The sequence below is a fragment of the Larimichthys crocea genome, chromosome XIII (assembly GCF_000972845.2).
Source record: "Larimichthys crocea isolate SSNF chromosome XIII, L_crocea_2.0, whole genome shotgun sequence".
Taxonomy (NCBI): Eukaryota; Metazoa; Chordata; class Actinopteri; family Sciaenidae; genus Larimichthys; species Larimichthys crocea.
In genome coordinates, this window is record NC_040023.1 from 33250177 (window position 1) to 33270503 (window position 20327).

The window sequence follows — 20327 nt, forward strand, 5'->3', positions numbered from 1 at the left end:
TCGGAGGTCACTAAAATTAATGTTTCATCGGTGTGTGAATACGCCAAAACGATGTCGGACTCCGTAGTTTTCTCTGGTCCCCTCCCCAATGTGACCAGTGATGACATGTTTAGCCGCATGTCGTCATTTCACCGCTGGCTGTCGAGGTGGTGTCCAGCAAACGATGTGGGCTTCATAGACAATTGGACACCTTTCTGGGGAAAACCTGGTCTGATTGGGAGAGACGGCATCCATCCCACTTTGGATGGAGCAGCTCTCATATCTAGAAATATGGCCAAGTTTATTAGCTGACCAAAATCATGTCGACAACCCAGAGTTGAGACCAGGAAGCAGAGCTGCAGTCTTACACGCTTCTCTGCGCCTCCATTAGAGCAGTTGCCCACCCAGTCCTTTAGTATAGAGACTGTGTCTGTCCCCCGTCCACCTACATTATTTAAAGATAAAACAAACAGAAGAGGAGTTCATCATAAAAACTTAATACAAATTAAATCAACATCTCCAACAGTCCAAAATAAGAGAATTAAATGTGGACTATTGAATATCAGGTCTTTGTCATCTAAAGCTGTCTTAGTCAATGAATTAATATCTGACTATGATATTGATTTGTTTTTTATCTGAATTTGCAGAATTTGCATCAGGCTTGATCCTTAAAACAGATAAAGTAATTATTGTAGGTGATTTTAACATTCATGTGGACAACCACAATGATAGTCTTAGTACTGCGTTTATCTCTCTATTAGACTCAATTGGCTTTTGTCAAAGTGTAAATAAACCGACTCATTGTCTGAACCACACTCTTGATCTTGTTCTTTCATATGGCATTGAAATTGATAATATAATAGTCTTCCCACAGAATCCTCTTCTGTCTGACCATTTTTTAATAACCTTTGAGTTCATACTACCGGACTATAAGCCTTTGTGTAGAAGCTTCTACAGCAGATGTTTATCTGATAGTGCTGTAGCCAAATTTAAGGAAGTGATTCCTTCAGCATTGAATCAAATGCCATGTCTAACTGTAACAGAGGACTTGTCTACTTCCTTTAGCCACCCACAAATAGACCATCTTGTTGATAGTATTACAGGCTCATTACGGACAACTCTAGACTCTATTGCACCTCTGAAAAAGAAGATAATTAAACAAAGAAGGCTAGCACCATGGTATAGCCAGCAGACTCGTAAATTAAAGCAAGAGGCACGTAAATCTGAACGCAAATGGCGTGCCACTAAACTGGAAGAATTTCATCTAGCCTGGCAAGATAATCTCAAAACATACAGGAAGGCTCTCCGTAATGCCAGAGCAGCCTATTACTCTTCTTTAATTGAGGAGAATAAGAATAACCACAGGTTTCTCTTCAGCACTGTAGCCAGGCTAACAGAGAATCACAGCTCTACTGAACCATCTATTCCTTTAGGTCTAAGTAGCAATGACTTCATGAGCTTCTTTAATGATAAGATTATAACTATTAGAGACAAAATCCATCACCTCTTGCCCTCAACAGACATTGATCTGCATTCTGATACAGCAAGTTTTGAAACAGCTGTAAAACCTGATATGTATTTAGACTGTTTTTCCCCCATCGGCCTTCATCAAATAACTTTAATCATTTCTGCAGCTAAGCCGTCATCCTGTCTCTTAGACCCCATCCCAACCAGGTTGCTCAAGGAAGTTTTACCTGTAGTTAGTAATTCGTTATTGGATATGATTAATCTGTCTTTATTATCAGGATATGTACCACAGTCCTTTAAGGTAGCTGTAATTAAACCTCTTCTTAAAAAGCCCACTCTAGACCCAGAGGTCTTAGCCAACTACAGACCGATATCAAACCTTCCCTTTCTGTCTAAGATACTTGAGAAAGCTGTAGCTAATCAGCTGTGTGACTTTCTCCATAACAATAGTCTATTTGAGGATTTTCAGTCAGGATTTAGAGTGCATCATAGCACAGAGACCGCATTAGTCAAAGTTACAAATGACCTCCTAATGGCATCAGACAAAGGACTCATCTCTGTACTTGTCCTGTTAGATCTTAGTGCTGCATTTGACACCATTGACCATCAAATTCTTTTACAGAGACTGGAACATCGAATTGGCATCAAAGGAACCGCCCTAAGCTGGTTTAAATCGTACTTTTTAGATCGATCTCAGTTTGTTCACGTCAATGATGAATCCTCCATGCAGACCAAAGTTTGTCATGGAGTCCCACAAGGTTCTGTACTTGGACCACTTCTATTCAGTTTATATATGCTTCCTTTAGGGAACATCATTAGGAATCACTCTATCAATTTTCATTGTTATGCTGACGACACCCAATTATATTTATCGATCAAGCCTGATGCAACCAATCAGTTAACTAAACTCCAAGCATGCCTTAAGGATATAAAAAGTTGGATGACCTACAATTTTTTGATGTTAAATTCAGACAAAACTGAAGTTCTTGTAATTGGACCCAAACACCTCAGAAACTCTCTTTCTAGAGACTTAGTTACTTTAGATGGGATCACCCTGGCCTCCAGCTCCACTGTAAAGAATCTTGGAGTTGTTTTTAATCAGGATTTGTCCTTTAACGTCCACATAAAACAAATTTGGAGGACTGCGTTTTTCCACTTATGTAACATCGCCCAGATCAGACGCATTGTATCTCAGGCGGATGCAGAAAAACTAGTCCACGCATTTGTTACTTCAAGGCTGGACTATTGTAACTCTTTGTTATCAGGCTGCTCCAATAAGTCTCTTAGAACTTTGCAGTTAATTCAGAATGCTGCTGCACGTGTTCTGACAGGAACCAAGATCAGAGATCACATCTCTCCCATTTTGGCTTCCTTGCATTGGCTACCTATTAAATCTAGAATAGAATTTAAAATTCTTCTCCTTACTTACAAAGCTCTTCATGGTCAGGCACCATCTTATCTAAAAGAGCTCATAATACCTTATTACCCCTCTAGAACACTGCGCTCTCAGGACGCTGGGTTCCTTGTGGTTCCTATAGTTTCCAAAAGTAGATTGGGAGCCAGAGCTTTCAGCTATCAGGCTCCTCTTCTGTGGAACAAACTACCTTTCTGGGTTCGGGAGGCAGACACGGTCAACACCTTTAAGAATAGACTTAAGACTTTCCTTTTTGATAAAGCCTATAGTTAGGGCTGGCTCAGGTCATCCCTTAGTTATGCTGCCATAGGATTACACTGCCGGGGGACCCCACCGAGGGTTATGCCTAGCCAGGCACGGTATTGGTTGAAGATGCACACATCTCCCTTACCGAAAACTCTCTCTCTCTCTCTCTCTCTCTCTCTCTCTCTCTCTCTCTATCTATCTATCTATCTCTCTATCTCTCTATATCTTTCTCTCTCTCTCTCTCTCTCTATATATATATCCATCTCTCTCTATATATATCTCTCTATATTTCTCTATATCTCACTCTCTCTATATATATATATCTATATCTCTATATCTCTCCATATCTCTCCATATCTCTCCATCTGTGGACATGTCTCATTAATGCATGTTACTAACCAAACTTCCCCGGAGTTTCTGTGCTCTGTCGTCCAGCAGGTTCTCGTGGATCGTGGCTGCTGCTGTGATCCTGCATGACGCCCACTACATATATTATTACTGTCATTATTACTACCATATCTATTACTGTAATCATTTTTATCATTCATTATAATTCATTGTCATTTTATCAGTCATTGTACAATATGTTTGTGTTGATTTGTCCTGTACACGTGACATCCATTGCACGTCTGTCCGTCCTGGGAGAGGGATCCCTCCTCTGTGGCTCTTCCTGAGGTTTCTTCCACATTTTTTTCCCTGTTAAAGTGTTTTTGTGGGCAAGTTTTTCCTCACTCGAACCGAGGGTCTAAGGACAGAGGGTGTCACTCCCTGTACAGATTGTAAAGCCCTCTGAGGCAAATGTACTTTGTGACTTTGGGCTATACAAATAAAATTGATTTGATTTGATATATGCGCTTTTCTGCTGCATTGTTATTTTTAGACAAAATTTTCCAGCATCACATGACTTGACTTTTATTCTGAAAAGACTGAAACACTCTATGGGAGGTAACATTTTTGTTGCTGCCAAATGAGCTGAAGCTGCTGGCAGAGGAACCAGACTGTAGAAACAACAGCATCGAATCATCACAGGTGAGTTTTCATGTGTTCTTTTACCAGGAGACATGTGTCGAGTGAACTCTTATGGATATATTATATTTAAAGTTTCCCAAATTTGAGTTATGTTATATTGTTTCTTTGGTCTGTGTGAAAGAGATTTATGTGAGAAATCTGTGAAATGTCTATAAGTGATGAAGAAAGTGCAGCAGACATCCAGCCTTCAGAAAGCTTTCCTTAGACTTTTTGTTTTTTTATGTTTTCATTTATTTATATTTGCAAATTGTTAATTAAGTTTAGCTTTCTGCTCAATTTGAATGCCATAAAACTCACCTAATGACTTTGTGACACATACTGAAAATAAATCTGATGTAACTGAGATGAAAACTTAAAATTCTTCAGGTATAAAACTGAAACAAACATTTCATTTATGTTGACAGCTAAAGCCCCTGCAGCATATTTTCTGGTTACTAAACAAAGAACGTCCAGCAATGGACAATAAGTATAATCTTGCTTCCTTATAGCACAACCACGGCCGTAATACATCTGCATATTTGGATTTGATAGGACTGTTGGTCCATACCAGAGACTCTCTGTTTACTTTGCAAGGTGCTGAGACTTCAACGCATTCATTCTGACCCTGAACCCCCACCCCTCATTCTCTCACACACACACACACACACACAAAACAAAATGAATGACTTAAGAGCTTCAACCTCAGCTCAGCTCACCTCAGACAAATTCCCACCTGAAACAATCTCTACAAAAACCGACACTTTTACATTTCATGTGTGCGGCATCTTACAGGAACATCATGTGTCACCCACTCTGCAAATGCCTGTGTGCTCTTTTCTGCTGTCCGTGCTGCTCGCACCCGGGGCTGACGCAGACTAGCCTCACTGTAGCTTTTGGGGTGAGAGGAATATACAGCCATTAACATTTGGTTTTAAGATGTTTAGTGTGAGATAATGACATTTAATTGTTTTCACTCTTTTACAGACTATACAAATCATGATAGGTCTGTTCAACATTGGACTTGGGCTGGGACGAACAAGCACATACCCTGGGGATTTCGCCAGTTTGGGCGCTGCTTACTGGCTGGGTGGTGTGGTAAAGGAATATTATTGTGTTACCATGACAGCATATCACTGCAATGTGCTCTGTGTTATCGTTACAGACAACAATGAGGGACACGAGAGCAAGATGTTTTATGATAACAACACCTGGTCATATTACTGGTAAACAAATAGTTTCTGCTCGATTTTCACTGATATGAGGTGTTTGTTGACCTTTCATCAGTTCATCGTAACTGGAATCATGTCCATTTTGGCCGGACAGTGTCCTTCACTCTGCTTGGTAAGTAGAGTACACTAAATATGGAAAGGGAATGTGTCTTCTATCTTAGTTGAAATGCAAAATGCAATCAAATATTGCTTGAATTGGACTTTTAATTGAAGTTTTCTTCCCTCTCAGGTGGGCTTCACTGTGTTCATGAACATTGCTGGAGCTATCTTTGCCATTACTGCCATTGTGCTGTATGCCATAGACCTGGCAAATGCCTCGCTCCTCTGGATGTGTGACGGCAGCTGGAACAATGCTGATTATTATGCCGACAACTGCAGGAATGTGGCGCTCTTTGCCCAGGTGAGAATACTTCTGCAGTTAAACAGGAAAACACAATCATACAGAGTGCTTACTATAGTAAAGCAATAAGATGTCCCAGATTATTTTATAATTGAATTATTTTGAGTCATGTATTATATACAGTGTGTAAATCCTGCAATATACTTACTGAAAAGGCTCGGATAACGCCTCACCCAAAGAGATTTGCTACATACTGTCTGGTCTTGGTCTTGACTTGGTCTCAGTTTAAGTGGTCTTGACTACAACATTGATTCTAAAATGATTTCAAGAGCTTCTTGCCCAATGTCAGCTGGGATTTTCTCCGGTCTCCTGCGACCTCGAACAGGATGAGTGCTCGTGGAAAATGGATGAATGTTTTTTTTTGTTTTTTTTTAACTGTTTATTTCTGATCCATCAGAATTTGTTGACATCCATGGACGCATTGCTGATCGCCCTGGCTGTAGTTCAACTCTTTGTCAGCATTAGATATGCCATTCTGGGCATCGGGGCTTTGTGCAGTAAGATGAAAAAAGAAGAGGTATGAACCAACAATGCACACATGCACACACGAATTCGAGGACATTTGGGTTGCGTAAAGGTGGAGTATTAGTAGTATAGTAAAAGCAGCTGGAGTAACAGAAATCATAGTTCAGGTGCAGTATTTAATATTTCTATTCTCAGCTTTATTTTTTGCTTCATAATAAATTTGACCTTTTGTCTGCAAACAGGATGACGCAGATGTAGAAGTTCAGCAGCAGTTGAAGGAAGTCCTCCCGACCAGTCCTGGTGCTTAACATCATTTTAAATTAAACACATGGATGCATGGCGATGAATCAGCTGCACATGATTGTAATACTAACTTTTATATACAGTACACTTGAAAGTAATCAAAACTGATTTGTATCACAGGCACTGCCACATTTTTGCCAATCAGTGTGTGAGTTGTTTTTTTAAACGCTTGAATAAAAACTTAAAATTGCTGTAAGTTGTAATTTTTCCATTCAGCTCAGCTTCACATGGGAGGCTAAATACCACAAAATCACAGCAGAAATAACCAAAACTATGAGCACAGATACCACCAGGGGTAACTATAAGGCGAGGTTTTTATGTTGTAGGTGTACTGATTGTTTGAAGCAGTGCTTTTAGGTTCAAGATCTTGGAATAAGTGATCAAACACAACATGATGGATGTACGAGCTACACTTCTCACTTCTCAGCCACTGTGTGGCTCAAGAATAAATATAGTGGACTCAAATATAATACTTAAGAAGCTCAAATTAAGGAAATAATGAAGGTAAAAATAACCTTTTTTGAATGAAACATCATGACAAATGTTGATTTGAAATGCGTGCTAACAATCAGTATACGTATTCTTGAATTAGTACATGGCGAGTACTGCTCTATGTGTTGACTTTATACAGTACCAAATATAATATAACATTGTTGATATTAACATGCATCTTTTTATATTTTGATTTTAAGCTTAAGCTCAAGTTAAAAATGTTTCCTATGCTGATTTTGCTATTCTCTAATGTTGCTTGTAAAGTAACGTTTGAAATTTTAAGCAAATCTGCACTATATATAGTTGACAATACGTATCATATATAAATATATGATATGTATAAAATATTTAGAAATGCATAGAAAGACTGATTTTTAAAAATATTAAAAATAATAAATGTAAGAAAACTGCTATTTTTAAAGTACAAAGATTAAAACCAATAACATTGTATATTTATAGAAACATAAATGTTCTTATAATGAAAGTTTTGAGTGTCTTCACAGCACCTGTTACTTATACACTTACACTGTGGTGTAATTTTACTCAAGTAGAGCCTCTAACATCTTCTTCTGCTACTGCTAATTATTTATTTTCTTGTGTAAAAAAATATTTTTTGTAATTAGGCTTTTATTTTGAAGAAATCAGACGGTTAACAGGAAGTATCAGTTTTGTTTCGGTACTTAAACGCACCATCGAGAGACTGTCACAGCAAGAGACGACACAAGACTCAGGTGAGTCCTCTGCACGCACACACACACACGCACACACACGCACGCACGCACACACACACACACACACACACACACGCAATTGTAATTGTAATAATTTGAACTTCACAATGAGACAATCTGTTTATTGAACTCTGTATTTGGTGAAATGTGTGTGTTTGTTTTTTTAAACTTGTTTTCACGATTTGCAAGAGAGGAGAGAGTTATGGAAAGAAGGGTGTTATCAACTGTAGTTTATTATTTGTTTTATATTTTAGCAGTTTTTATGTGTATTTGTGTGTGTGTGTGTGTGTGTGTGTGTGTGCGTGTGTGTGTGTGTGTGTGTGTTTCTGAAGTTTTTATTGACTCCATGGTTGAGATGACAAACACGAGGAAGAGCAGCGATTCTGGGAAACTGACAAAACTGGTTTTTGTTATTATTTAATCACAGTGATTGTTCACTTGCACACACACAGTAAATAAGTAATTAATCAGTAATTAATCAGACAAACAAACAACTTAACATTCTACTATGAAACATTGTCACAGATAACTCCTTTCAGTATATCCAAAGAGACACTTTCTGTTTCATTTTATAGTCGTTTCTTTGTGCTTGTTTCATGTCTGTTTGCAGTTGTTTTGTGTTTCTTTGTAATGTTGCGTCTCTCTTTTTAGAAGAAATCTGAACTTCACAATGCTTCACAAAGCCTTACTGCTTACTGGCAAAGACAAGAAAGTGCAGCATTGTTTTTTTTGGGAAACTACCTCGCTCCACATGACAAAACCTGTTTTTGAACCTCACACCTGCATCACTGTTATTTTATGCCACAACTCTCTGTGTTGAAAAGAGCACAGGTATCAAATACCTCATATAGGTGCACATTGACATAAATGTGAATACCTGTGTGTATTTAGAGTAGTTTATTATGTATCTATCACTTACTTTGAACGTCCTCTTTGAGACCTTCACATGTTCATCGATCCAACCAACCATCCCAAAATCTCCATGTCATGTTGCAGGTATAAGAGATGTCCATCACTGCTGACAAAAACAAATCCAAGGGAGTGACTGTGATCACTGTGGCTCCTGACAGTGAGAGCATGTTACCACCGCTGAACTGCCCACGGGGGCGCTGCAATGTGGTTCCATCTCTGGGGGTGAGAGAAATTGAAATGTTTTTTTTATGTATATGCATAAAATTATGTATTATTATATTATATTATGTGTATAGACAATGAGATTTGATTGTTCTGAATCTTTTACAGACATTGCAGATCATGGTGGGCCTCTTCAACATTGGACTCGGGCCAGGGCGAACAAGCTTTCACCCTGAGGATTTTGCTAATTTGGAAGCTGCTTACTGGCTGGGTGGTGTGGTAAATAATATTGTTATGTTAATATTAGCTTGACAACATATCAGTTTATTGTCTGTTGCAAAAGCAGAGCTTTTCCTGATGTTTTTGTAATGTTTTATCTGAAAAATGAATCAAGGATTATTAATTATTAATGACCATTGTTTTAATGAGTTTCACTGAGCTGTCTGCTGTCCCCTCTGCAGTTCATCCTAACTGGAATCATTACAGTTTTGGTCAGCTGTTGCCCCTATTATGTCATGGTAAGTAAAAGCTGTTTCAGACATGACACAAGTCAGAATTCAGTGCTGACAGATGAACATAAAGGCTGCAGCAGCACAAGGTTAAACGTGATTCTGCCTGTAAAACATCACCTGAAAATGTTCTTGTGTCTTTTAAACCTTTTATATCTACAGGACCTCTTCCTGTGACTCTGCCTTATTCCACAGCCATGTTTCTACAGTAGCCCAAAACAGACAAACTTAACATATTTAGTATTTTTTTTTATCCATTTCCCTTCTCCGTGCTAGGAGAAGGAGTTGCAATCATCCACTATGCTGCTAGATGCGACTAAATGAAAAGAATAACAAGCTTTCCTCTCAGGTGGGCTTCGCTGTGTTTATGAACCTAATTGCATCCATCATCGGCGTCCTTGGAATCGTGCTGTATGCCATGGACCTGCAAGCTGCCTCCTTTGTCTGGTTGTGTAACAACAAGTCCTCCAATGACAACTGCATATATGTGGCGTACTATTTGGAGGTGAGCATGCGTTTAAAGAATAAAGCCGGTGGCTCTCATCTTCGAGCTATTTCGTTCCTGCTGATGACATAAAGATTTGAAAACAGAACACAAATAAATAGTTTCATTGTTTTTTAAAAAAACGTAAAGAGGGAACTATTTTCAGCTGCGGATTAATACAGATTTGGTGCTCTTGTATATTAGATTATCTACTGCAACAGGACAGTAATGAAGGAACAGGTCACACTTGTAGTGTTTTGAATTAATTTATGAACTACTATGGCGCTCTATGGCATCCGATTAAATATATCAAGCTTTGGATACACAGATTAATTCATTTTCTTTAAATATATATTATTTATTATGTACATACTGTATATATTTTGTTTTTTTAAACTTGAAAACTCAATACAGTATAAAGTTTTACCAATAAAGGCTCAAGAATCTGTATTGTGTACTTTTATTATTACTAAGTGTTTTAAAGTTGAGTTTAAATCCTCACTGAATCTAACTGAGTTTGTTCTTTCTTGCCTATATAGCGTTTGACAACAGGCATGGACATTACTATGATCGTCATGACTGGTTTCCAGCTGTTTGCCAGCGTTACCTTTACTGTTCTCGGCTTCCAGACTCTCTGCTGTAGGATGAAGAACGAGGTATGAAGCGAGACAAACACACCAGATCACGTGCTAAGTAAAGTAGTGATTAATAGTACTTGTAGTAGTATTTCTAGCAAGTTGGACTGTCATCATCAGTAGTATTAGTAGTAGTAATGGTCGAGGTTGTATAGTATCCATAGCAACAACTGGATTACTGTTTGTAGTTTTACTTTACTTTGTTCTGTGTCAGCAGGGGGACGAGGATGCTGAGATTCACAAGCCCCTGCTGAAGGAAGTCCTCATGACCAGCCCTGGTGCTTAAAATCAAATTCATCCAAACACAGGAGATAATTAATCAATCCGTCCATGTGATCCATGTAATCTTCTTTCTTATATATTAGCTGAAAATAATCCAAACTGATTTTATTACAAGACACTACATTTCAATGCTTAAGAGGAGTCTGTAGTTGTCTGGCACAATGTGATAATCAATTCTTTTGTGAGTGGTGAAGGGATGAAGTAAACGTGCTTGAATAAAGAGGAAAAAGTGGTGACAAAGACAATGTTGTTCTTTTTTTTTTTTATCTTTCACTTCCTTTGGGAGGCAGATATTTCAACATTTTGATGGAGAAAAGCAAAACTAATCAGCATGAGGGGAAGTGGGAAGAATTCATGAGTTGGCAGAAAGGCTGAAAGGACTCGAAGGAGGAGTGATCCCAAACAACATGTTGGAAGTACAAGGCACACAACTGCCACAAATTTAACAAAAACTGCTCTTTTTAAAGAACAAAGACTAAAATCAATAACATTGTATATTTATAGAAACATAAATGTTCTTATAATGAAAGTTTTGAGTGTCTTCACAGCTCAGACATAAGTAAAAGTTTGATAGCATTAGATAGTTATTTATACACTTACACTGTGGTGTAATTTTACTCAAGTAGAGCCTCTAACATCTTCTTCTGCTACTGCTAATTATTTATTTTATTGCGTATATTAACATGCATCTCTTTATATTTTGATTTTAAGCTTAAGCTCACGTTAAAAATGTTTCTTTTGCTGATTTTGCTATTCTCTAATGTTGCTTGTAAAGTAACGTTTGAAATTTTAAGCAAAGCTGCACTATATATAGTTGACAATACAAATATTTAGAAATGCATAGAAAGGCTGATTTTTAAAAATATAAAAAAATAATAAATGTAACAAAACTGCTATTTTTAAAGTACAAAGATTAAAACCAAAACCATTGTATATTTATAGAAACATAAATGTTCTTATAATGAAAGTTTTGAGTGTCTTCACAGCACCTGTTACTTATACACTTACACTGTGGTGTAATTTTACTCAAGTAGAGCCTCTAACATCTTCTTCTGCTACTGCTAATTATTTATTTTCTTGTGTAAAAAAATATTTTTTGTAATTAGGCTTTTATTTTGAAGAAATCAGACGGTTAACAGGAAGTATCAGTTTTGTTTCGGTACTTAAACGCACCATCGAGAGACTGTCACAGCAAGAGACGACACAAGACTCAGGTGAGTCCTCTGCACGCACACACACACACGCACACACACGCACGCACGCACACACACACACACACACACACACACGCAATTGTAATTGTAATAATTTGAACTTCACAATGAGACAATCTGTTTATTGAACTCTGTATTTGGTGAAATGTGTGTGTTTGTTTTTTTAAACTTGTTTTCACGATTTGCAAGAGAGGAGAGAGTTATGGAAAGAAGGATGTTATCAACTGTAGTTTATTATTTGTTTTATATTTTAGCAGTTTTTATGTGTATTTGTGTGTGTGTGTGTGTGTGTGTGCGTGTGTGTGTGTGTGTGTGTGTTTCTGAAGTTTTTATTGACTCCATGGTTGAGATGACAAACACGAGGAAGAGCAGCGATTCTGGGAAACTGACAAAACTGGTTTTTGTTATTATTTAATCACAGTGATTTTTCACTTCCACACACACAGTAGTTAAGTAATTAATCAGTAATTAATCAGACAAATAAACAACATTCTAATATGAAACATTATCACAGATAACTCCTTTCAGTATATCCAAAGAGACTTTCTGTTTCATTTTATAGTCGTTTCTTTGTGCTTGTTTCATGTTTGCAGTTGTTTTATATCTGTTTGTGCTTGTTTTGAGTCTCGTTTGTGGCGATTTCATGTCTCCTTGTGGGTGTTTTGTGTTTCTTTGTAATGTTGCGTCTCTCTTTTTAGAAGAAATCTGAACTTCACAATGTTTTACAAAGCCTTACTGCTTACTGGCAAAGACAAGTTGTTTGTTGTTGTTTTTTTTTGGGAAACTACCTCGCTCCACATGACAAAACCTGTTTTCGAACCTCACACCTGCATCACTGTTATTTTATGCCACAACTCTCTGTGTTGAAAAGAGCTCCTTATCACATGTATCAAATACCTCATATAGGTGCACGTTGACATAAATGTGAATACCTGTGTATATTTAGAGTAGTTTATTATTTATCTATCACTAACTTTGAACGTCCTCTTTGAGACCTTTACATGTTCATCGATCCAACCAACCATCCCAAAATCTCCATGTCATGTTGCAGGTATAAGAGATGTCCATCACTGCTGACAAAAACAAATCCAAGGGAGTGACTGTGATCACTGTGGCTCCTGACAGTGAGAGCATGTTACCACCGCTGAACTGCCCACGGGGGTGCTGCAATGCATCTCTGGGGGTGAGAGAAATTTAAATGTTTTTTTATGTATATGCATAAAATTATGTATTATTATATTATATTATGTATTTAGACAATGAGATTTGATTGTTCTGAATCTTTTACAGACATTGCAGATCATGGTGGGCCTCTTCAACATTGGACTCGGGCCAGGGCGAACAAGCTTTCACCCTGGGGATTTTGCTAATTTGGAAGCTGCTTACTGGCTGGGTGGTGTGGTAAATAATATTGTTATATTAATATTAGCTTGAGAGCATATCAGTTTGTTGTGTGTTGCAAAAGCAGAACTTTTCCTGATGTTTTTGTAATGTTTTATCCGAAAAATGAATGGAGAATTTTATAGTTGCAGACAAACTATAAAGCCATCTGGAGAAAAATGTTGCTTTATAAGATATAATTTAATTTTATCCTTATACTAAATGCATTCTTAATTATCAATGACCATTATTTTAATGAGTTTCACTGAGCTGTCTGCTGTCCCCTCTGCAGTTCATCCTAACTGGAATCATTTCAATTCTGGCCAACGGTTTCCCCTCTTGTGGCTTGGTAAGTAAAAGCTGTTTCAGACATGAAACCCCATTTGTTCCCTCACACCCTGAGGGAAAAACAACCCAAAACACTTAAGTCCCAACTTAAAGTTCTGCCAGGGCTTAAATGTCCAGTGTGTAAGATTTAGAGTGCTATATTAACAGAATACAGAAGACAATTAATAAAATATACATAACTATGTTTTCATTAGTGTAACATCACCTGAAAATGTTCTTGTGTCTTTTAAATCTTTTATATCTACAGGACCTCTTCCTGTGAGTCTGCCTTATTCCACAGCCATGTTTCTACAGTAGCCAAAAACAGACAAACTTAACATATTTAGTATTTTTTAAATCCATTTTCCTCTTCCATGCTAGGCGAAGGTGTTGCAATCATCCACTATGCTGCTAGATGAGATTTAATCTTGCACACTGCTCCTTTAACATGTATAAAAGTTTATAAAAGTGGCTGAGAATAACATGCTTTCCTCTCAGAGGTGCTTCGCTCTGTTTATGAACATAATTGCATCCATCATCGCCGCCGTTGGCATCGCGCTGTATGCCGTTGATCTGGACGGTCCCTCTCTTGCCCGGTTGTGTGACGACAGCTCGTCCTCTGACTGGTATTATGGTTCCAGTGACAACTGCAAATATGTGGCGTACTATTTGGAGGTGAGCATGCGTTTAAAGAGTAAAGCTGGTGGCTCTGATCTTCGAGCCATTTTGTTCCTGCTGATGACAAATTTGAAAACAGAACACTATGGCATCCGATTAAATATATCAAGCTTTGGATACGCAGATTAATTCATTTTCTTTAAATATATATTATTTATTATGTACATACTGTATATATTTTGTATTTTTAAACTTGAAAACACAATACAGTATAAAGTTTTACCAATAAAGGCTCAAGAATCTGTATTATGTACTATTATTATTATTACTAAGTGTTAAAGTTGAGTTTAAATCCTCACTGAATCTAACTGTTCTTTCTTGCCTATATAGCGTTTGATCACAGGCATGGACATTGCTATGATCGTCATGACTGGTCTCCAGCTGCTTGTCAGCGTTACCTTTACTGTTCGGTTCTGCGGTAGGATGAAGAACGAGGTATGAAGCGAGACAAACACACCAGATCACGTGCTAAGTAAAGTAGTGATTAATAGTACTTGTAGTAGTAGTATTTCTAGCAAGTTGGACTATCATCATCAGTAGTATTAGTAGTAGTAATGGTCGAGGTTGTATAGTATCCATAGTAACAACTGGATTACTGTTTGTAGTTTTACTTTACTTTGTTCTGTGTCAGCAGGGGGACGAGGATCCTGAGATTCACAAGCCCCTGCTGAAGGAAGTCCTCATGACCAGCCCTGGTGCTTAAAATCAAATTCATCCAGACACAGGAGATAATTAAGCAATCCGTCCATGTGATCCATGTAATCTTCTTTCTCATATACCAGCTGAAAATAATCAAAACTGCTTTTATTACAAAGACACTACATTGTAATGCTTAAGAGGAGTCTGTAGTTGTCTGGCACAATGTGATAATCACTTTTTTTTCTCAAACTTGCTTGAATAAAGAAGAAAAAGTGGTGACGCCCGTACAAAGACAGTGTTCATTTTTTTAAAATCTTCACTTCCCTTTGGGAGGCAGATATTTCAACATTTTGATGGATAAAAGTAAAACTAATCAGCATGAGGGGAAGTGGGAAGAATTCATGAGTTGGCAGAAAGGCTGAAAGGACTCGAAGGAGGAGTGATCCCAAACAACATGTTGGATGTACAAGGCACGCAACTGCCACATCTCAAACTGTTAAGACAGTAAAATTAGAGGAATGTTAGAAAGCAAGTCGACGCTGTCAAATACTTTAATTGATTTCAAAAAGCGAGTGTGTACAGCTGCTTTACTGCGGTTAGAGTGTGATTTGTTGTTAGAGGACAAATATGCAGCCACCAGCCTGTCAGCCTAACTTAATCCTTTGTCATATAAAATATCAGAAAACAATAAAAAAAAATACCACAATAATTTCCTAACTCCCAGGGCAGTGTATTGTAAATATATTTATTATGGGTAACATTCAAAGTCCTGAATCCTCAGTTATGGGAAAGATTTGATCACATCCCTTTTTTTGTGGTTTCTGCTCTGAGAGGATGACGTGAAACACGAGGAAGTGTGTTCTTTCTGGGAAACTACTCGCACAACAAGACTTTTTTTTAATTTACAGTAGTTATGATCAACTCTTTTGGTTTCATTTTATCATAACAGAAACATTTTACTGGGGAAAAAAAGAGAACTGGAAAAATATGGTCATATTAGTCAGCACATTATGAGCATCAGGCATTTAAAAAAATCCTTTTAAAGGAGATATACGTATAATTTTACTGCCCTCCGGCACAGATATGAATTTCGGCTCCTGACTGGCCCTTGTAACAAGTCACAACTGTGTTCTTTGGCCTACCTACATTTGATAATGAATGAAGTAAACAAGATAATAGACACCATAAACCATTCAGTATCATGCAAGACAATCAAACAGCGCTCATAAAACCAACTCTGCTGACTCCTTTATTATAAGCTACAGTGCATGTGCCTAATAAACCAGCAACTGAGTGGAGTCTTTTTTTTTTATTGTGTTATTTGGTTATTATTTATTTTCTCAACCTGTGATGACACTGTGTGCCACGAGGTGGTGCTCAATCTCTTAAATACACACACACGTACACCATTTAGTTATTTTGAGGCCGGGAGCAGTACTTACAGTGACAATGAACAAACTTTTTGCAGCATGAATAAAACAATAAGCACTATATATAATTAAATATGCAAAAACATCAGTGTTTCATCACTGTTTAAGAAGACAGAGGCATGATGATAATCCAGTTTGTATTTGTATAAAAAACAATAATAACAAATAAGAAAATGTGCAGCACCTCTCAGTAAGAGCATAATAATAAGTATTTAGTCATAATCATCATGTTGCCTTGTCTCTCTGTTTCACAGTATATACAGTATATTTTTGTGCTGACATTTCACTGTCTGAAGCCAGCACTGTCTGTGCAAACATAATTCATAGAGCACACTAGCAAGTCATAAGCAAGCTGGTGCTGAAGTGGTAAATTTGTTTTGTCAGCAAGATCAAGAAAATGAGCTGAATGTGTACTCTGGTTTTGGTTTCTGCTTATCACTTGTACAGGCTTTGGTCATTAATTTAGGATTTGCACTTGTTGATGGCATCTTATTTATTCTCACAAAAGGTCAGTCAGTGGGTTCAGGCTCAGAGAAGGACGAGCTGAGTCTGTCTGACAGCTCTGCATATTATCTTTGTTTCTATTATGCTTCTATTTAAACTCATTTGACCTCCAGTGTGATGTGCATAGACTGACAGAGCTGAATCACTGTTTTGAGTTTCTGACTGTGCAAGTATTAATGTTAAAAAATATATTTATTTTAGACATCTGGTGCCAGAATCATTCACATAAATGATTCAGAACTTAGTACTGCCTGATTGCCCTTATTGTAATGGATGGATTTATACAAAGTATATTCAGTTCTCTGCTCATCCATCACTGTCAGGTTTGAATCATCCACCAAACAGAACAGAGAGTCAGGACTGCAGAGAAAGTCACTGGTGCCAACTTGCCCTACATTCAGGATTAACACATGTCCAGAGTCAGGAAATGTGCAGCCGACATCACTGCAGATGCATCACACCCTCTTCCAACGTCTCCCCTCTGGATGGCGCTACAGAGAATAAAACAACAGCTTCCCACAGTCCATCGCTCAATTAGCAATTACTAGACACACAGTGTCAACTTACGTCCACAAGCATCATTTGCACTCTGCATTGTCTAATTTTTGTTCTGTCTACAAATGTTACTGTTCATAAATCTGTACATAGTAGTTTAATGTTAATGTTTACCTGTCGAGCTCCTCGTTTTTCCTGTGTATGTACATTGTGTGTACATATCAGGCAGAAAAACAGGATTCAGAAGCATCTGAACACTGAAGTGTGATTCAAAACAACAACTATCATCCCTGAATTACATTTCAATTGACTCTAAATAACGCATCCTAGTTAAATGACTTGATTTGAGTTGATATTTTTCTTTGGTTCATTCAGTCCAGTTTTCTTTTTAAAGATACAATCCATGATTTATTTCCTCAAATTCCCCTCCAATATAATTATAACTTATTTCTAAAATAGCAACGCTGAGCTAAGAGGAAACTGTGGGATTCTCAGCAGCTATTTGGGAGCTAAAAGAAAAACAAACTCTTTAACGTGTCTTTAACTTGTTGCCACACATGACTATGTAAGTTGTTTTTTTTTATGCTGACCTCTTACGCTGACCCAAAAATATCTTAACACGGCCGAAGCACCTGTTTTATGTTTGTGCAGCATAATTCTCATTAAAATGACAGCAGGTGCTTCGAACGAACTCGCTGATTCATGTTGAATTCCTGTTGCACAATGGTGTGTGAGAGTGGCTTAAGCCACAGGTATGTCTGTGTTTTTCATGCATTATCAGGTGTGATATGTCTACATATTTAAAGGTATAGCAGGATTGGAAGCTGACGTGACTCATAAGTTGTTTGACATTTTGACAGACAATCGCCAGGCAACAACTACATGATGATTTCTGATTTGTTTGCACCAGTGAGGTGTGTAAACACAAGTGAAAAAAGGCAGAAATCAGTGCTTGCCGTACCCCCATCACCAGCACTGAGAGGGGTTATGTGAGGCACATAGTCTCTAACTCCCTCACTAAAAAGTATATGTGAAATTCATATTTTAATACAAGGAATATATAGACATGTGACGTATTATAATTATCCAAATATCTCACATTCATATATATGAATTTATCACAACAAAACAGCTGTTTTACATTAATATTATGTGTAAAACTGTTGTTTTCTCATGTGATGTCTTACGTTTCAAATATCTGAAAATCATAATAAGAAATGGTGTTCAACGTGATAAATTGTGGTAGGTTTTTCTCTCTCTCTGATAAAACTGGTTAGAAAAATACTGGTTAAGTAAGCAGAACAATGTTGTTTAACAGTTATGCTGAATCAAAACAGTTACAGGGGGTAGGTGCTCTGCTCAAGAGCACATTGTCAGCGTGTCGGCGGTTTGCTGCGCAATGGAAATGAAACCATCAGAAGTTATTTTAAATACTGAAGAGGTGGAGATGACTGCACGCTTTGCATAGTTTGTGCTGGTGTCATTGTTTATTATACTGCAGAACAGATATTGGAGTCATTGTTTAAAAGATGAGAGGTAACAAAGCATCTGAAAGACGCCTCAGGTTATAATTTGAAAACCATCCCGGGCTTGTAACTGTGATACCACCTCTAACGCGCCACACTAGAGGATTGTCTTTGACACATAGTTAAGATTGTAGTGCCACATAAGCTTGTTGGATCTTGCCCAGACTTTGGTATGTGAGGGGAAGAGGACAAGAGGATCACAGTGGGAAGGGACCAAGAGGTGCCAAGTGAAAACATGGTGAGGACAGAGATTATAGGTCAGGAAGAGGATTTTTTTTCTCACAAATTCTTCATGGCTCTGAGTTTACTTGGTGCCCACGTCATATTTCTCATTAAGAAAATGTTTACCCTAATAGATTCTTGGCCACATGGGGGCAGCGCGGCCAACTGTAACCACAACATTGATATATTATCACATATGAACCAAAACAATGGGCTGAAGGACACTAAAATGCTCCGTCCATTTTAAGTGTAGGTAGTTTAAAAATCTTTAAAAAATTAAAAGGAAGGTCGATTAGCTTTTTTCCATAATATATCAGAAGTATTTATTCATTTAAACACAGACTAAGAATCATTTTTAATGTTGATTTTTTTTTGTATCAGTCAAGTGTTGCATTATCCATCCATCTTCAATAGCCGATCCCAGCTGACATTTGGAGAGAGGTGGGGTACAACCTGGACAAATCGCCAGTCCGTCACAGGGCTGACAAACAACTATTCACACTTCCATTCACGCCTTCTGGCAATTTAAAGTCATCAATTAACCTGCATGTCTTTGGACCGTGGGTATCCGTAGAGAACCCACGTAGATGTGTGGAAACCTGCAAACTCCACACAAAAAGGCTCCAGATGAGGAGTTTGAGCCAGGAAACTTCTTCCTTCAGCAAGAAGATCCACATTATCCAAAAAAGCTAAAAGCTACCTTCTCGAATACTCCACTTTTTCCTCTATAAAGCAACGTCAATACAACAGATCCAAAGACGAATTACACGACAGATAACTTACTGTTCATTGGCATTAACTCTTATGGTAAGAAAGAAAGTAAAGTTCTGTAATTTTACCATTGCACAGTTATTATTAGTTTAGGTTGTTCTTCATGGTGAGAGGAATCCTCTCTGAGATGCAATCCAAGGCCTGAGACAAGCTGCTCTGATCTTGGTTACTGCAAACTCTTTCAGCAATATATAGAACAGATAAAACAGTTATGCATGGACTGAACATTCAGTCAATACCAACAACTACCAAGTGAAATAATCTGTAAAAACAATTCCTAATCCCACCCCTGCTAGGTTGGTATCAAAGACGACAAAGTTTTCAGGCTGCAGTAGCTCACCCACAAAGTAGTCCTTCAAAACTCGACATGGGAGCATGATAGTAACTGACTAAATTCATTGGGTTTTCTTTGAAGTCTCCTTC

The 20327-nt window shown here is 37.7% G+C and overlaps 3 protein-coding genes across 5 annotated transcripts; all 3 read left to right on the plus strand.

The window, feature by feature from the left end:
• The first annotated feature begins 4098 nt into the window (after positions 1 to 4098).
• Positions 4099 to 6672, plus strand: LOC104934041 (high affinity immunoglobulin epsilon receptor subunit beta-like). The gene is made up of 7 exons (XM_010749608.3): positions 4099 to 4135; positions 4907 to 5012; positions 5099 to 5209; positions 5399 to 5455; positions 5573 to 5743; positions 6141 to 6260; positions 6451 to 6672. The coding sequence occupies exons 2-7, from the start codon at positions 4914 to 4916 to the stop codon at positions 6514 to 6516; spliced, it is 624 nt and encodes a 207-aa protein (XP_010747910.2). The 5' UTR covers positions 4099 to 4135; positions 4907 to 4913; the 3' UTR covers positions 6517 to 6672.
• Positions 6673 to 7625: 953 nt separating this feature from the next.
• On the plus strand, positions 7626 to 10963 carry LOC104934040 (uncharacterized). Of its 2 annotated transcripts, none has more exons than XM_027287401.1 (7): positions 7626 to 7734; positions 8731 to 8868; positions 8977 to 9087; positions 9270 to 9326; positions 9667 to 9822; positions 10341 to 10457; positions 10651 to 10963. In XM_027287401.1, exons 2-7 carry the CDS (start codon positions 8740 to 8742, stop codon positions 10720 to 10722), a joined length of 642 nt encoding a protein of 213 aa, XP_027143202.1. In that variant the 5' UTR covers positions 7626 to 7734; positions 8731 to 8739; the 3' UTR covers positions 10723 to 10963. The 2 variants fall into 2 exon arrangements, with proteins under 2 accessions (XP_027143202.1, XP_027143203.1); XM_027287402.1 differs by having other exon boundaries at positions 10654 to 10963.
• An 860-nt stretch (positions 10964 to 11823) lies between these two features.
• LOC113747489 (uncharacterized) lies at positions 11824 to 15247 on the plus strand. 2 transcript variants are annotated; one of them, XM_027287399.1, is made up of 7 exons: positions 11824 to 11932; positions 12984 to 13115; positions 13223 to 13333; positions 13605 to 13661; positions 14138 to 14314; positions 14648 to 14752; positions 14949 to 15247. In XM_027287399.1, the coding sequence occupies exons 2-7, from the start codon at positions 12993 to 12995 to the stop codon at positions 15018 to 15020; spliced, it is 645 nt and encodes a 214-aa protein (XP_027143200.1). In that variant the 5' UTR covers positions 11824 to 11932; positions 12984 to 12992; the 3' UTR covers positions 15021 to 15247. The 2 variants fall into 2 exon arrangements, with proteins under 2 accessions (XP_027143200.1, XP_027143201.1); XM_027287400.1 differs by having other exon boundaries at positions 14952 to 15247.
• The last annotated feature ends 5080 nt before the right edge of the window (positions 15248 to 20327 follow it).

Excerpts from the sequence above, each read along its gene's own strand:
- LOC104934041 (XM_010749608.3), top strand. The coding sequence starts at position 4,914 with ATGTGTCACCCACTCTGCAAATGCCTGTGTGCTCTTTTCTGCTGTCCG. Across the intron at positions 5,013-5,098 it reads GCCTCACTGTAGCTTTTGGG|ACTATACAAATCATGATAGG; the intron begins GTGAGAGGAATA and ends ACTCTTTTACAG. Across the intron at positions 5,744-6,140 it reads ATGTGGCGCTCTTTGCCCAG|AATTTGTTGACATCCATGGA; the intron begins GTGAGAATACTT and ends CTGATCCATCAG.
- LOC104934040 (XM_027287401.1), top strand. The coding sequence starts at position 8,740 with ATGTCCATCACTGCTGACAAAAACAAATCCAAGGGAGTGACTGTGATC. Across the intron at positions 9,327-9,666 it reads GTTGCCCCTATTATGTCATG|GTGGGCTTCGCTGTGTTTAT; the intron begins GTAAGTAAAAGC and ends CTTTCCTCTCAG. Across the intron at positions 9,823-10,340 it reads ATGTGGCGTACTATTTGGAG|CGTTTGACAACAGGCATGGA; the intron begins GTGAGCATGCGT and ends TTGCCTATATAG.
- LOC113747489 (XM_027287399.1), top strand. The coding sequence starts at position 12,993 with ATGTCCATCACTGCTGACAAAAACAAATCCAAGGGAGTGACTGTGATC. Across the intron at positions 13,334-13,604 it reads CTTACTGGCTGGGTGGTGTG|TTCATCCTAACTGGAATCAT; the intron begins GTAAATAATATT and ends TCCCCTCTGCAG. Across the intron at positions 14,315-14,647 it reads ATGTGGCGTACTATTTGGAG|CGTTTGATCACAGGCATGGA; the intron begins GTGAGCATGCGT and ends TTGCCTATATAG.